This window comes from Diplotaxodon limnothrissa, linkage group LG19, assembly GCF_057381915.1.
Source record: "Diplotaxodon limnothrissa isolate DT_005_m linkage group LG19, D_limnothrissa_male_GT1.1, whole genome shotgun sequence".
In the NCBI taxonomy this organism is placed as follows: Eukaryota; Metazoa; Chordata; class Actinopteri; order Cichliformes; family Cichlidae; genus Diplotaxodon; species Diplotaxodon limnothrissa.
Window position 1 is genome coordinate 26,322,052 of NC_140614.1, and position 15,180 is coordinate 26,337,231.

Sequence of the window (15,180 nt, forward strand, 5' to 3'; positions counted from 1 at the left end):
GTCATGTGACTACTCTGGGAGAAAACGTGTCTGTAGCTGCTCTGTTCTGCTGACTGAGTTATCTGCGTATTGTAATAATCTGCATCAGGCAAATCAAAGTGTCAATCTGTCATTTATTCAGCGCAGTCATCGCAGGGACTGTAGGCAGACTGTACAAAATAAAATATTAATTTGTAAAACAATAAAGGAGAAATATAGCACTTTAAACAGCATGGCATTCAAGGTCTTTTTAGCTAGTCATTTGCTTTTTCGAAGGCCTGTAGAAAGAGATCCTTCTCTGTAAGAGCTTCAGTAGCTTGCGAGGCAGGAGAGGAAGTTGATTTCGGAGCACCTCGTTGTTTCTCACATTCTTTGCAATGTAATCCTCACAAATCCTGTCAGGAGGAGGAAAAAAAAGCCTGTCAATTCTCATTTCTATTTTGGGAGACGAATGCATATTTAAAGTAACGTGCCCTACAAAGCAGCAGATACTTAGGACAGCAGATATTTTACTTGTCTCTAACAGAGCTGCTGCAGGACAAACTTGTTTGTAGCAATAAAGTGAGAATCACGGTAGGTCAGGCAAGGCTGATGGCGCCTGTGAAAACTCCGCCTCCATCCCACTTTACATCCTATTCATTTTGCATCGGACTTAATAAGTGCTGCAATGCTCTGTGTCGTACAAGGGATCTCGCTTTTACTTTTCTTGCCTTAGTTTTTTGACATCTTGCTGGTAAAGGTATCACAGAAAGTTTTTTTACCTAAGCAGGGGATATGGTTGCGTCTGAAAAACAAGTGCATCATTGCAGTGACCCTGAAAAGAAATGCACAAGGTTTACATAGGTTCACATCCATAGACATATTTGTAGTCTTCATTTATTCACAAAACTATGTTCATTAGATCAGTTCCTTTAGCAAACATTCTCCGTAGGTTTTTTAATGCCTCATTGTCAGGTGTAGACTGCTCTGTAGAGAGAAAGAGACCTGATGCCTTACAAAGCAAGATTAAGGGCTTAGTTAACTTCATGGTTAACGCTGAGTTTTCAGTGTTAGAAAGGCAGTTCACTTCATGTTAGGGTACACTGCCACGGTAACTTGTACTTCAGACCTAAGGGGAGTACTACAAATCAGGATTAATGGGTTAATTTGCGAAGTCTCGAAATGGGCTGACTTTTTTAGTAATCTATGTTGAAAACACCCAGACAGGAACATGTTCGGTTTGAAATCATCATAAAGTTCCAATTTTTTCCCTATTCTATTAATTCAGTTTGCTTCAGTTTTATTTATATAAAGTACTTAGTGTACTAGAAACAATCCCACAACACTCTATGAGCAAGTATGTGGCGACAGTCGGAAAGAAAAATTCCCTTTTAAGAAGAAGAAATCTCAGACAGAAACCAGGCGTAGGGAGGGGTGACCCTTCCACCATGACCAGAAGAGGGAGAGGGGAAATTTAGAAGGGAGCCAATATAGGGCAGCTCATAAGGGAGAAATATGGTCTCTCTTTCAAGTCCCTGTCAGTACACTCTCTGCACCACTTTGGATCAATTGGCTTTTCAGGGAGCTTTTGGGGCAACCTGATAATAATGAATTAAAATACAGGAGCCTCAAAGTAATAAAGCATTAAATGAAATGTAAATTCTGGTGATTCTGAAATTTTACAAATATTTTATACTCGATTTTAATCAGTTGCTAACACTTGTTTACACATCTGGAATTGCAGCTACTAGAACACAGAGCAGAAACTGTTCAGGCTTTTTATAACCAGGAACACTTATTCAATCAATAAAACCTGCTTCACTTTGATCTGCAGACAAACTAACTAACCTCTGATATAGCTGTGTTGAACTTGCTACCACATATAGCACTCTGACCTGCTCTGCAGGTTATGTTTCAGTTAAGAGATAAACAGTACAAAAATACCACCTGATCACAAATCAATTCTCTGGAAAACAGTGTCACCATTCCTGGAAGAGCCCATGTAAAGGCAGATCTATAGTTTAAAAAGACTGTTTAAAGTCTATGTTTTTTTGTTATAAGCATTAATAAAAAACATAGATCGTCAAAAACAAGCTCTAATTTGCATTGGCTGCAGCCATTCAAACCCACTTACACAGTGCTGCTTCGGCTGCATTTGTGTCACCTTTAGCCGATATTATATGTTCAGATTTTTCATATTTTCCTAATATGAAGAAAAAGTTTGCCCTTTCTTTCTGAAATATGCCACTGTGCTACCAGCAGACTTGTCCATGTCTACGATTGTTGTCTTTCATGTCATAGCTTGGAAGCGCTGGGTTGACTTAGTTAATTACCACCTTTGTTTGTGTCAGTGGAAGTGAAGCCAGATAAGCAAATGATAACTGTGCACGTTGAACTTGCTTCGAAGTACAAGCCCCTGCAGTATAGAGTAAACCCTGTTTAAATTTTACATAACATACATGTAAACAAAAACATAGTTTTCATGTTGCACCTGTGTCATGATTTCCAAAGACGTGGAAAATTAAACTAACTTCACCTTTGTTTTTAGCTTCTACATGCGTCTCCCTCTGATACTTACAGTGTCGACAAGCAAGATGTAGTCACAACTTCCACCAAACACAATCACATCAGCATCTTTGCCTGGATTAGCTGTGTGCCACAACCTTAAACAGGAGAAGGTACCACTTAAAATCTGATCACAGTTTACAGCAACGCTTTATAACGTTTGTTCAGAGTAATAAATATTACATTCATAAGTTGTTACCTTGGCTTATTCTTAAAGGGATGCTCTAACTCTTTCCACTTCTTTGTTTCGACATCAAGCAACCACCCATCACCTAATCGAGCAAGGTTTGTTTTACTAAGAAGAAAACAACTAGAGGACATAAAAGGACCAAAGCAGCAAAGGAAATAAACTTGAATAAGAGGATGCATTTTCTTACTCATTGGTTTGCAGTCAACACTCAGACCTCCAAACAGGAACAAGGTGTTGTCTGATACTGCTGTGAGTGTGTGCCATGATCTCCCCACCGGAGTTGGGGACAACGGGATTCTGGAAAACCGATTTGGCATGATACACACAGTTAACTTAAAAACTCACTGTGAGCTCAGGTTCTGCATACACCACATGACAAGGTACAGTATAGCAATGACACATGGCTACATACATTTCTGACCATGTCCATGATTCAAGGTTTAAGCAATGGATGTCATTTGTCCTGGTTTCCTGCATTTAAAAAACAGCACAAGTAACTTTCTCTGATCAACACAACATGCATCCATAAACACTACATCGAAAACCAACTGGGACTCTTACCATAACTCTACCTCCACAAATGTATCCTCTGTAACCGAGCGCAGCACTGCCATGGGCTGCCCTTGGAGCAGGAGCTCGGCCCTGCAAGCAAAAACAGTGTATAGTACTGTGCAAAAGTCTCAGGCTACTCCAACATTTCTTTATTTTTTTGCTTCCAGGGACCCAGATGTTATTGGAATTGTTTTTAAAGTTCTTGATGAGTTCTCCAGACTTTCTGAAAGTCAAAGTTACCTTTTCTGTACAACATTGAGTGTCTAAGAGCATTTCAACCAATGGTGTTTTCAAAATAGATAGCATTATGAACACAGAAATGTACTACCTGATTTTGTTTCATTTACTTATTTTTTAGCCATTCAGTGATAGACTTTCTAATGTGATCATTGTCCCTGCTGCATAACCCAAGTATGCTTGAGCTTTGGTGCACAAAACTGATGATCTGACATTTTCTACTCAATCTGCTCTCCATTAATTTCGGTAAGTCATCCCAGTCCCCAGACCATCACACTACCACCACCATTTTTGACTGTTCTGTATTGAAATGCTGTGTTAGTTTTATGGCAGATGTAAAGGAATTCAAACCTTCCAAAAAGTTAAACTTTTGTCTCACAGAATATTTTACCAAACATCTTTGAGCTCATCAAGTTTCTCCTTGGAGGTCTCCCATGAATGCTGTTTTTGCCCAGTTTCTTTCTTATTGTTGAATCATGAACTCCTAACTGAGGCTAGTGAGGCTGGCCTCTCTCTCTAGATCTCTAGATGTTTTTGTGACTTCTGTTCTAACCTCCTGGATGAGTCATCAATGAGCTCCTAGAGTAACTTTGGTCAGCTGTCCACTTCTGGGAAGGTTCACCACTGTTCCAAGTTTTCTCCGTTTGTGTATAATGGCTCTCATCGTGGGTCACTGGATTCCCAAAGCCTTATAAATGGCTTTTCAACCCTTTCTAGACTGACATATGTCAATAATTTGACTTTTCAGTTGTTTCTGTAGCTTTTTGAGATCTTTTAGCCAACTTCACTTTGTTAGACAGACTATATTTCAGTGATTTCTTGAGCCAACAGGTCTAAAGGTCTTGGGGTTTGATAGTGAAATTGAACTCAGATTGCGGTTTATCACAGTTAACTCCTTTTTAAAAAGGGGAAAATTCTGTTTTTCAGGTAGGTTTGGATAGCCTTTTTCCCTTAATAAATGAAATCATAATTTAAAAACTGCCGTTTGCGTTTACATTGGTTATCTTTGTCTGAAATTCCAATTTGTTTGATGATCTGTAATGACGATCATGTAATATGAAAGTAAATCAAATATGCAAAAAAAACAGCAAAAGGGCAAACCCTTTTTCACACTGTACATGGTAGCATTTCTTACAGATTGCACTGGATAAGAACAACACGCATAGGTGATGATGAAATATTGCATCAGCTGTTTCTGTTCAGCTGTGTAAGCATGCCCTGCAGGAGCTGCAGTCAAAGATGTTCCACATTTCTTATACACTGTCTCATCAAAGTGTTGTATAAAGATTGCATGTGCTCAATTTTGGAACATTTTGAGAGCAACAGTCAAACATGCCTAGCCTTAGGTCTTAATAATTATCTTTTATTTATATTTCCACTTGTGAAGTTACTAATTAAAGTTTTATAGCATCAGGGGAAAAATCCCACACATGAAATTCCTGACTTCAGTCAATACCAGCATGAATTAATCTCAAACTGACTCACGTGGGTCCGCGGTTCACTCCAGCTGGACTGCATGGGGTCAAATATGTGAACTTCATTGTTCCATCCCCAAAAGACATCTCCCACCTGGCAATAACAAAAGAGCTAAGCAGGTGTAAAGAAGCTAACTTTTCTAACAAAAACCTTCAAAAAAATCTCACAGAGACAGCTAACAGACTTGTAGTGAGTAACAAAAAACCTACCCATGAAGTTTCATCCACAATAAAGCTTCCACTCCTCCGGTCGAGATCACTCAGTAGTTTGTGACCATAACCACCAAAGTAGGCGAGCCTGGAAAAATATCACACAAAAAAATAATTTCCAATTAACATAAAATTATACATCCAATCAAGAACAGACGTAACGCTGAATAGTTTTCAAAACTCAACACAGGTTGTGTTTTTGTTCGGATGATGACTTTAAGATAAAGAATGCTAAAAAGATGTTGAAAGCCTGACAAAACCTGGATTTAACGTCAAATCCAAAAACAGTAAAACCAAGATTACAAGATTAACTTGTTAACAAAAAATGTTGATTGTGTGGACATCCAAATCTGCTCGGAAATTGGTGCAGGAAACAAAGACACATGGATAGCCTCTTCACTTCATGTATCAAAGTAAGATCAAACACCCAGCATTCAATTTAAAAAATGAAAAAGACACGGAAACCTAATTTATCTATTTATCTGTCCATTTTCTTTCACTTTTCCAAACCAGCGTCATGCGGGGAAAATTCAGTATCTAATCCTCAAAATTTCTTTAGTACCAGTTTTTGACAAGTAATCTTAAAAATAGATTTTAGTTCACAACTACTGATTTCCTGTAGTGATTTATGTGGTAACAAAATGCTGAAAATTAAACTTGATTAAAATTTCACTGTGCTCACCGTCCATTGTAAACCCAGCAGGACAATTTGTCTCGGGGAGAGGGGGCTGAGCCAAACTCATGCATTATCCTCTTCCATGTATATTTCCCATCTTCCAGGTTGACGCCGTACATCTGTAGGATGAGAAACACTGATCAAATCTTCATTCCTTTATCTCTTTGCTGCATTTATTTATCAACATTTAACATTTTCTTTCAGCGTCTTTCCGGTCTTTCCACCTTAAGTTCATGCCCATAGATACTTCTGTTTCGCACAACATTATAAGGTTTATGTGGAGTTTTTGACCACTAGAGGCACTACAGAGTAATCTTTAAATGATCAATACTTCCAGCTACTGATCATGGACACAAAAAACATAAAATGTACATTATTTTTAAAACACTATCTCTGCAAATTTTACATAAGGAAAGAAAGCATCGGGAGTGCTTGCTAAACCTTAAGCATTCACACAATGTAAACATAACTATGTTTACAAAAAAAACACGTGTCATTAACAGTCACTTCCTCAGATATTAGTCAAACCTGATTGGTCTGTCCATTGTCATCACAACCTCCAAATATGTACATGTGTCCATTCATGTAGCAGCTGCAGGTCCCAGACATGGGGGGAGGGACGTCCCCATCCATGTGACACACCTTCCTTCAGAAAAATGGAAAAAGAAAAGAAAAATGCAGAAAAACTGCTTATATTCACTCACAACTCAGAAGTCAAACAGCCCCAGGAGAGTGCTTGTAAGTTCAAACATAGCTGAAATGTCATATGACTCCAACACAATTTCCACGAGTTGAAAAACAGAGTGAAAGTCAGGGCTTAACAGGCATTGGTATTTTTTGTTTTGCAAACAGAAGCAAGCAGGAATTTTTTCAGTCTTCTTACCAAATACCTGCGTCTAGTTCATACACCCAGATTTCATCATTAGGTAAGAAAACTTCTTCCTCAGCAACAGACTGGAAAGAACAAAATAATTAAATAAATTAAGCACTTTAGCATAACGTCTCATTTCATTTTTATATTTTCATCTGTCTCCAGAGAAGTGTCAGGTGTTTGAGTCAGAAATGAAAAACAAAACGAAATTAAATTAAACTAAAAAAAATATTTTATATTAACAGATGTTTAATCACTACTGACTTATTAACATATAAGAAGCATTATAATACAGGTGCAGGCGGTGGAGTTAGGTCATGTGGTTTGGGAAATGAAAGCAAAAAAAAAAAAGCAAGAAGCTGTTACATATAATAATGCACAGCAGTCCTCATTTATTTATGAATGTATTTTTATTTTTAATTTTACTAGGTATAAATTGGCATATACAGTTAATGCCACCATTTAAATATCACATGTTTAATACAGTACTGGAGAAATTTCCCTTCTCTTCCTTGTCATTTGTGTCTTTTATGTTTCAGTGTTTTCTCACCATATAGCCTCCCCACACATACAGGAGATTGTCATGCAACACAGCAGTATGTCCGCTTCGTTCCCGGGCGACCAGCTCCGAGCAGTGCCTCTCAAAGGCGGAATCCATAACTGACTGCTATTTACACACAGAGACGTGAAGGCATGCACTTGAACCTAAAAATCACACAAAAAAGGAAAAAATGTCTAAATGTCTCACCTATGCTCAACTATATGTATTTACGAGAACAAAAGCAACAGCTAACTGTGAGTAGAAACTCGAACCATCCTACTGTCTTCGGTTTATGCTAAATATTATTTGGGTATGCGAAAAGAAAAAAATGGTAGTCTACTAATTCAACCGACAAAAGCTCGGAACAGGTTAATACATAACCACAGTACAAAAACACTGAAAAACTAACGTTTAAATAACCATACTTAGTGCATACTCACGGGACGCAACGCGCTGTTAGCTGTCGGATATTATTTCTTCATGTTTTTAAACCTACATATTTTGGACAAGAAAGCCTCGGTGCCAAATACTGTAAACACAGCTACAAAATAAAATACTACTTCCGGTGAACCTCTTCCAGCATAAAATTTCTATTTTTTTTTTATTTTTTTTTATCTCACAATAACTCGGAATTTTGAAGTTATTGAGTCAAAATTTCGAGATATTAAGCCAAGAATTTTACTCTTGGACAGCATTTTGTCTTGTTATTTATTTATTTATTTTTGTATAGATTTTTGTTTTGGTTTTGTTTGTTTCAAAAGAAGACCCAGAAAGGCACAGTTGTTCAGCTTGTACAACATGGACAGTTTCTCTGTCCATCCATTCATAAGCACTAATAACCAGTACTTATGACTAATTACACTATATAGTCAGTAATATATTCAAAAGGATTTTTTTTATAAACTTGAATTAAGGCCAAACAAACAAATATTTTCCAAAATCAATTTCAAAATCAAAAAATACCATGAGACAAATCTACAGTTTTGGAGCAGAATTGTTTGTGTCATCGATACAGTTAATTTGTGGCAATAAACAATTACTAACGTATGGTTCACTATGGTAGCTTACTGACAAATAATGAAACTACTATGTTTTATATAATTATCACAGTCTATAAATGGCAGTAAAATATAAGGTGACACGTGATAGAGTAATTGTATTCTGTTTTGTCAAATCACTATTAACATGCTAAGAAATATACAATATAAACAATGTAACACCTTTTGCGCTTCGTTTTGATAACTTCTGTTATTATTGCTATTATTTTTGTTATTCATAAATAATTTATCCTTAAAAAGCTAGGTGATGTTTTATGCATCTTTAGCCTGTATTAAAAAACACAATAATGGAAATTAGAATAGACTTAAAAGAGAAACTCACAGTCAAAAAAAACATAATTTTGTGAAAATGATTCGGCAGATTTGTTTTCAAGTTCGCTTTTTTTAATAAAATAGAGGCGGCCCCTAAGACGGAAGTGACGACACTTGCGGAAGTTTGCGGAAGTTGACATTTAGCGCCAAAGCTTGAGTCGGAGCAGAAATAATCATGGATGTTGCACGCAGAATAAAGACGAAAGTGTCTTCTGGCTTCAAGATGAGAGGACTTATACTGCGCCCGTATGTATTCTTGTGTAGATAAAAATGTTTTTTTTCTGCTTTGAAAACTTTCGAAAACACAACGACGTCTTTTGTTTCATCTTGAAGTTACGAACAGGCAGCTCGCTGTGCAAGCCTTCTGTATTTTGCCTTATTAAATACAGAAAAAATGTTTTTAAAAACGAACAAAGAAAGCTTTTTACACTTTTGTTAGACTTCATTTTTATTGGATGTGCACATATAATTCGATGTAGTTGGACCGTGTTTAGTCATGTAGTTGTTATCTTTGTTTATTTATTTGTTGATTGGCTTCTTCTTGTTCTGCGCTCCAGTGAGGCCAGCAGGTACCTTGTAGAGGTGCTGGAGTCCGTCAGTCATTCTGAACTTGATGATATTATTGAAAGGGTCTTGGATGCAGTGGAAAAACAGCCATGTGAGTGCAGTACAGCTTGTTGTGTGCTCCTATGTTTGTGCTCCCATGTGAGTTTTTTCAGACTGTGACTGTACTGATTTTTCGCGCAGTGTCCTCCAGCATGATCGAGATGTCCGTGGTGGAAAGTGCCGTGCAGGATTGCACTCAAACTTGTGACGAAACAATGTAAGTTTAAAAAAATAGCATTGTTCTAATATTTTTGGAAGGACTCGGGGTGTCCTTTGTACATCGACTGAAATGAAATATCCACTGGACTTATTACTCATGTAGAAGCTGACACAGTATGCTTAATTAATTGATCATAAAGCATTTTAATATAATGAATGCCGGTAAAAACTAAATGCTGGGACAGAAATCATTCAGTTGCAGGTTCTTTGTAGAGTAAGGTTGGGATTAACTTGTTTACTTATATGAGTCGTCCCTTCCAGAGATAATGTTTTCAACATAATTGGAGCCTTTGATGTGCCCAGATACATTTACAGTGTGGAGAGGAAGAAATTTGTACCGTGAGTAAAACAACTTTGGTTTTTTTTTTTTCTCTTTTGTTTTAAAGTTAATGTAAATTATTGTTTAAATATAAATGTTTCTGCCGTTTTGCAGACCGCAGTGTGTCTGGCAAAGATTGTAAAGCTTTTATTTTGACTTTTGACTTCCATCCAGCATCAGTATGACCAGTCATCCAGCCCCCAGTCTGTGTGGCCTGGCCAGAGAAAAAGCTGAACTCTTCAGGGAGCGCTATACAATCCTTCAGCAAGTCAGTAAAATCTGTCTCATGATTCCAGGCTGACCTGCTGTCTTTGCTGCCATTTTTAATATGTATAGTGTGCATGTCGTATTCATTTCTGCAGCGAACACATCGCCATGAACTCTTCACCCCGCCAGCGATAGGAGCTGCTGTTGAAGAGGGTCAAAACAAATTTCAGGTATCACATCTAAGCTACTGTAATGGACACTGTGTTAAACGTGTATTACCTCATGTCAGCTATTTAAAAAAACAAAACAAATTTAACTAACCATTTTTAGCATTATTTGTGTTTCCTAGCTGAAGACGGTTGAAGCATTGCTTGGTAGCACAGCTAAACTGGGAGAGGTGATTGTACTTGGTATGATCACACAACTGAAAGAGGTTAGTGATCCAGATAAATATAAGAGATTATGTTTTGTTTTGTTTTCCATTTCACTGAATGCGATGAAAATTGTGACTTTATGTTCAGTTTGAGGATTTTGTTGTTGTTGTTGTTGTTTAATCTGGTTCATTTAACATTTGAAAACCATTCTTTTCAGGGTAAATTTTACCTGGAGGACCCAAGTGGAACAATACAGCTGGACTTGTCCAAAGCAATATCCTTTGATGTTAATAAAAGTCCTTCATATTATGCAAAATCACATGGAATATAAAAGATAAATTCCTTAGCTCCACTCTCACCAGTTTCATAATGGCCTCTACACAGAATCCTGCTTTGTACTGGCAGAAGGTAAGATAATTACTCTAGTAAAAATGGCAAAATGTGGATTTTATACACACATCCAAGCCTATTTGTGAATTTGCAACTCACGGTTTGTTTTCTAGGTTGGTACGAGGACTCTGTGTTCCACGTCAATGGTTTCGGGTTCCCACCAACAGAGCCTTCATCAGCCACAAGGTCAGAGGAAGAGTAGTTGTACTACAAAATATACATTTTGACATTACATTCTAGTATAAAGTATGAGTTTCTGTGTGTGTGAGATCATGTTCAGACTAAAAGTTAAGGAGCTTCCAGTGAAGTGAAGTCAGTTTAACTTGTCTTCCTTGTTAATTTGTGAAAATGCCACTGAATTAATATGAAGGCAAATACTCTTTAAGTTGGAGATCATCGTCATTATAAGCTACACAGACATGCCAAGATCACACTTCTCAACAGCAGACTATAAAGACTGAATACAGTCACAGTATGTTACAGGAGGGCTTAGTTCCCCAGCCTTATTGTAGTCAGAATGCAGGACTTAAAAATGTTTTTTTAGGAAACTTTTAAAGTGTATAATTTTAATTCAGTTACCATCAGGGGATTGTTAAGAAACAGCATCTTATGAGAACACGATGAGCAATTGTGGATTTGGGCTGTCCTGCTTGGGTCCACAGTATTATTTCATGTTTTACTTGAATTCCTTGATAACTACGGCTCTATTATATGAGGTCCCCAGAAAATGATTCTGATTCCTTGGTGTAATTGTTATATTATTTCCAGAGCATACTACGGAAACATTAACTTTTTTGGAGGTCCATCTGCCACTTCAGTGAAAACGTCCACAAAGTTGAAGCAGCTGGAAGAGGAGAATGAAGACGCCATGTTTGTTATCGTCTCCGATGTCTGGCTGGACAGTGTGGAAGTGATGGAAAAGCTCAACATCATGTTCTCAGGTCTGATAGTGAACTTTACAAGTCAACAGTACACTTTTGCGTGACACCAGTAACATTTTTGATGTCATTTCTAAATTGCAGGATATGCTGCCATGCCCCCCACCTGCTTCATTTTCTGTGGAAACTTCTCTTCTGCCCCGTATGGGAAGACACAGCTCAAATCACTCAAAGGTAAAGTCTCATAACACACTGAACATCTTGAAATCTCTGCTTGTGAGTTTTGACAGATGCTCTAAAATTTTATTGACATAGTTTTTTGTGTAAACACTGTATGGATCAATTGACTGGCCGTGATATGGAGCTCACGCTGAACGTAAGCACAGCGATTTCCTGTCACGTATGTCCTGTGACAATTCCAGGAATGTTTATTTAAACAAGACAGCTGTGAAACGACGTGTCCTCTGCTGTCCGCTATTATTTTGGTGTCTGAATCCTGGTGTGTGTCCTCAAAAAATTCCTCCGTGGAATGAAAACATTAGTGCCCCTGACATACTGCATACTCTGACCATCTCATACTTCAGTGCACGTTATTTATGGAGCAAATATGGCTGCTGTGCAAGTCATTAACTGTTATAGGAAACAGAGAGTGAATAAAGAGCCACAAGCCAGTGTTATTTGTTTAAAACGATAAGAAGAATAACAAGCTGCTGGAAACACTGGTCCTGGTCCATATTGACATGATAATATCACACACTTGCTGTAGATTTGTTGGCTGGACATCTCCCATTCAACCACATCCCAAAGGTGCTCTATTGAATTGAGGCCTGGTGACTGTGGAGGTCATGTGAGTACAGTAAACTCACTTTCATAGTCATATCTTGTTGGAAGCAGTCATCAGAATATGGATACCCTGTGGACATGATCAGCATGATATTCAGGTAGGCTGTGGCATTTAAAGTTGATGCCACAGCAGAAATCGAGACTCGACAGACCAGGCAACATTTTTCAAATCTTCTGTTATACAATTTTAATCCATTGTAGCCTCAGTTCAGTTTTTAGGTGACAGGAGTAGCAATCAGAGAGATCTTCTGCTGCTGTAGCCCGTCTGCTTTAAGGTTTGACATGTAGTGCATTCAGAGATGCTCTTAAGGATACAGGGTTGTAACAAGTGGTTATTTGAGTTACTGTTGACTGCCCATCAGGAAACAAGCCAGTTTTGTCCAGAGTTGGTTGTGTGGGAAAATCCCAGTGGATCAGCAGTTTCTGACCAGCTTTTTTGGCAAAAACAATCACATCTGCTTAAATCACCTTTCTTCCCTATTCTGTTGTATGGTTTAAGTCTTAAATGCTTCCACATGCATAAACGCATTCAGTTGCTACCATGTGATTGGCTGATTAGATGGATATTTTGAATAGCTATACATATATAATCGGTCAATGCTAAAATCTGTAGAACATCTGAACAATTTAATAAAGGGACAAAGACAAAGGTTTTCAGAGGTTTTACTCATTTTTTTTATTATTATTAATTTTGTTTATTGTTTTTTAGAGTCACTGAAAGCCCTTGCTGATGCTATATGCTCATACCCCAGCATTCATAGCAGGTAAGCTCTAATAGATTTTTCACTCTGTTCTGCTATTGTTTTGTTTTCTACTTACTCATGTTTCAGTGTGTTCATCTTAAACCCGCAGTAGTCGCTTTGTGTTTGTTCCCGGTCCTGAAGACCCTGGTCCAGGCACCATCCTGCCACGGTAAACCTTAATAGACGCTTAGATTTCAACTTTATTCTGTGAGATTTTGATTCGAGTGGTTTGAACAAATGTGGGTAAACTATGTTTCAGACCTCCCCTGGCAGACCACATCACAGAGGAGTTCAGACAGAGAGTGCCATTTTCTGTGTTCACAACTAATCCATGCAGGTGAAACAAACATGTGGCTCTTATTTGATGCACAAGTATCTGCTAGTGTGTTTAATTAAGCTTGGAGTACAGGTTTTAGATATGATTTTGAATAGTTTTAGTTAAAACCATGCAGATACATAATGTAATGATGCATATTTCTCTGACAGGATTCAGTACTGCAGCCAGGAGATTATCATTATCAGAGAGGACCTGGTCAACAAGATGTGTAGGAATTGTGTCCGATTGCCCAATAACAATCTTGACATTCCAAACCATGTGAGTTTCAACTTTTCTTAACAAACCTGTTCATACAGGAAGAATCATCACTTCAGCATTTATCATGTTGTCAGAGGTTTATAAGCCTTTGTTAATCATTTTTTGCTAATATTTTTAAAGCAAAAAGTAGCTTTTAGTAGTGATAGTAGTATTTTTCTTTTTCTTTCTCTTCTCAGTTTGTTAGGACAATCCTATCCCAGGGTCACTTGACTCCACTGCCTCTGTATGTCAGTCCTGTATTCTGGGCCTATGACTTTTCCCTACGAGTCTACCCGGTACCTGACGTCATCGTCTTCGCAGACAAATACGACCCCTTCAGCATCACTAACACAGACTGCCTCTGTGTCAACCCGGTATGAATGAATGACAGATTCTTTGTCAGAAAATCGTAGAGGATGCTTTCTTCTAATATAAGTAAGCAATATCTTTTTTAACCTGTTTACTTTGTCAGGGTTCCTTCCCAAAAAGTGGATTCAGTTTCAAGGTGTACTATCCATCCAACAGGACAGTTGAGGACAGGTGGGGTTTTTCCTCTCTCTTTGTTTTTGGTGTATTTAACAGTGACAATGGTGGTTTTAATGGTGATTGTGCTCAAACTAAACAGTTTTCTTATTTCTTCTTCACAGCAAACTTCAAGGGCTGTGAAGAAAATCCCGGATTTGCAATTTGACTGTACATTACTTTTGTATGATATTAGATGTTGAAAATTGACTGGTAATCAAATAATTTTATGGTCTTTGAGTCTTTGTTCTATGAGGAATAATAAAGTTTTTATGCTTTGTACTGAACTTTCTGACCTTTTTGTGTCTATGCATTGAATTGCAACTTGAACCATCCTTAGTAGTCAGTAGCATTAAGTTAATAACATTATCAACTCCTGTTTTACCCTCTATAGTCACTATATCGTAGCTTTGTGAAATATGTTTTTCTAAAATTGTTTCAAAAGGACCGACACATTTTTATATGTGCAACCAATTTTACTCAATTAATGTGCAAGGTAAATACCAAAGAGTGGCTCTTGTGATAGATGCATCCTGTCCCTGATACAGGCATACAGTGGGGCAAAAAAGTATTTAGTCAGCCACCGATTGTGCAAGTTCCCCCACCTAAAATGATGACAGAGGTCAGTAATTTGCACCAGAGGTACACTTCAACTGTGAGAGACAGAATGTGAAAAAAAAAAAAAAAAATCCATGAATCCACATGGTAGGATTTGTAAAGAATTTATTCGTAAATCAGGGTGGAAAATAAGTATTTGGTCAATAACAAAAATACAACTCTTTGTAACATAACCTTTGTTGGCAATAACAGAGGTCAAACGTTTACTATAGGTCTTTACCAGGTTTGCACACACAGTAGCT

General features: G+C 37.6%; 2 protein-coding genes across 2 annotated transcripts; one reads left to right on the plus strand and one right to left on the minus strand.

The window, feature by feature from the left end:
* Positions 1 to 104: 104 nt before the first annotated feature.
* LOC146612341 (kelch domain-containing protein 1) lies at positions 105 to 7,801 on the minus strand. Its single transcript, XM_085342727.1, has 14 exons — positions 7,716 to 7,801; positions 7,285 to 7,439; positions 6,747 to 6,817; positions 6,392 to 6,509; positions 5,870 to 5,982; positions 5,188 to 5,275; positions 4,988 to 5,071; positions 3,275 to 3,355; positions 3,126 to 3,184; positions 2,901 to 3,010; positions 2,723 to 2,795; positions 2,537 to 2,621; positions 741 to 793; positions 105 to 374 (listed from the first exon to the last, which is right to left on the minus strand). The coding sequence occupies exons 2-14, from the start codon at positions 7,390 to 7,392 to the stop codon at positions 230 to 232; spliced, it is 1,188 nt and encodes a 395-aa protein (XP_085198853.1). The 5' UTR covers positions 7,393 to 7,439; positions 7,716 to 7,801; the 3' UTR covers positions 105 to 229.
* A 1,019-nt stretch (positions 7,802 to 8,820) lies between these two features.
* Positions 8,821 to 14,464, plus strand: pole2 (polymerase (DNA directed), epsilon 2). The gene is made up of 19 exons (XM_085342994.1): positions 8,821 to 8,891; positions 9,203 to 9,303; positions 9,393 to 9,468; positions 9,732 to 9,809; positions 9,964 to 10,057; positions 10,152 to 10,226; positions 10,346 to 10,429; positions 10,588 to 10,644; positions 10,730 to 10,778; positions 10,874 to 10,946; positions 11,529 to 11,701; positions 11,783 to 11,872; positions 13,191 to 13,245; positions 13,334 to 13,393; positions 13,484 to 13,561; positions 13,711 to 13,819; positions 13,996 to 14,172; positions 14,271 to 14,338; positions 14,446 to 14,464. Exons 1-19 carry the CDS (start codon positions 8,821 to 8,823, stop codon positions 14,462 to 14,464), a joined length of 1,587 nt encoding a protein of 528 aa, XP_085199120.1.
* The last annotated feature ends 716 nt before the right edge of the window (positions 14,465 to 15,180 follow it).

Coding starts and splice junctions, on each gene's coding strand:
- LOC146612341 (XM_085342727.1), bottom strand. CDS start 7,392: ATGGATTCCGCCTTTGAGAGGCACTGCTCGGAGCTGGTCGCCCGGGAA. Junction 5,983..6,391: donor ACAATGGACAGACCAATCAG/GTTTGACTAATA, acceptor CTCATCCTACAG/ATGTACGGCGTCAACCTGGA. Junction 3,011..3,125: donor TCATGGACATGGTCAGAAAT/GTATGTAGCCAT, acceptor TCGGTTTTCCAG/AATCCCGTTGTCCCCAACTC.
- pole2 (XM_085342994.1), top strand. CDS start 8,821: ATGGATGTTGCACGCAGAATAAAGACGAAAGTGTCTTCTGGCTTCAAG. Junction 9,304..9,392: donor TGCAGTGGAAAAACAGCCAT/GTGAGTGCAGTA, acceptor TTTTTCGCGCAG/TGTCCTCCAGCATGATCGAG. Junction 9,810..9,963: donor GAGAGGAAGAAATTTGTACC/GTGAGTAAAACA, acceptor ACTTCCATCCAG/CATCAGTATGACCAGTCATC.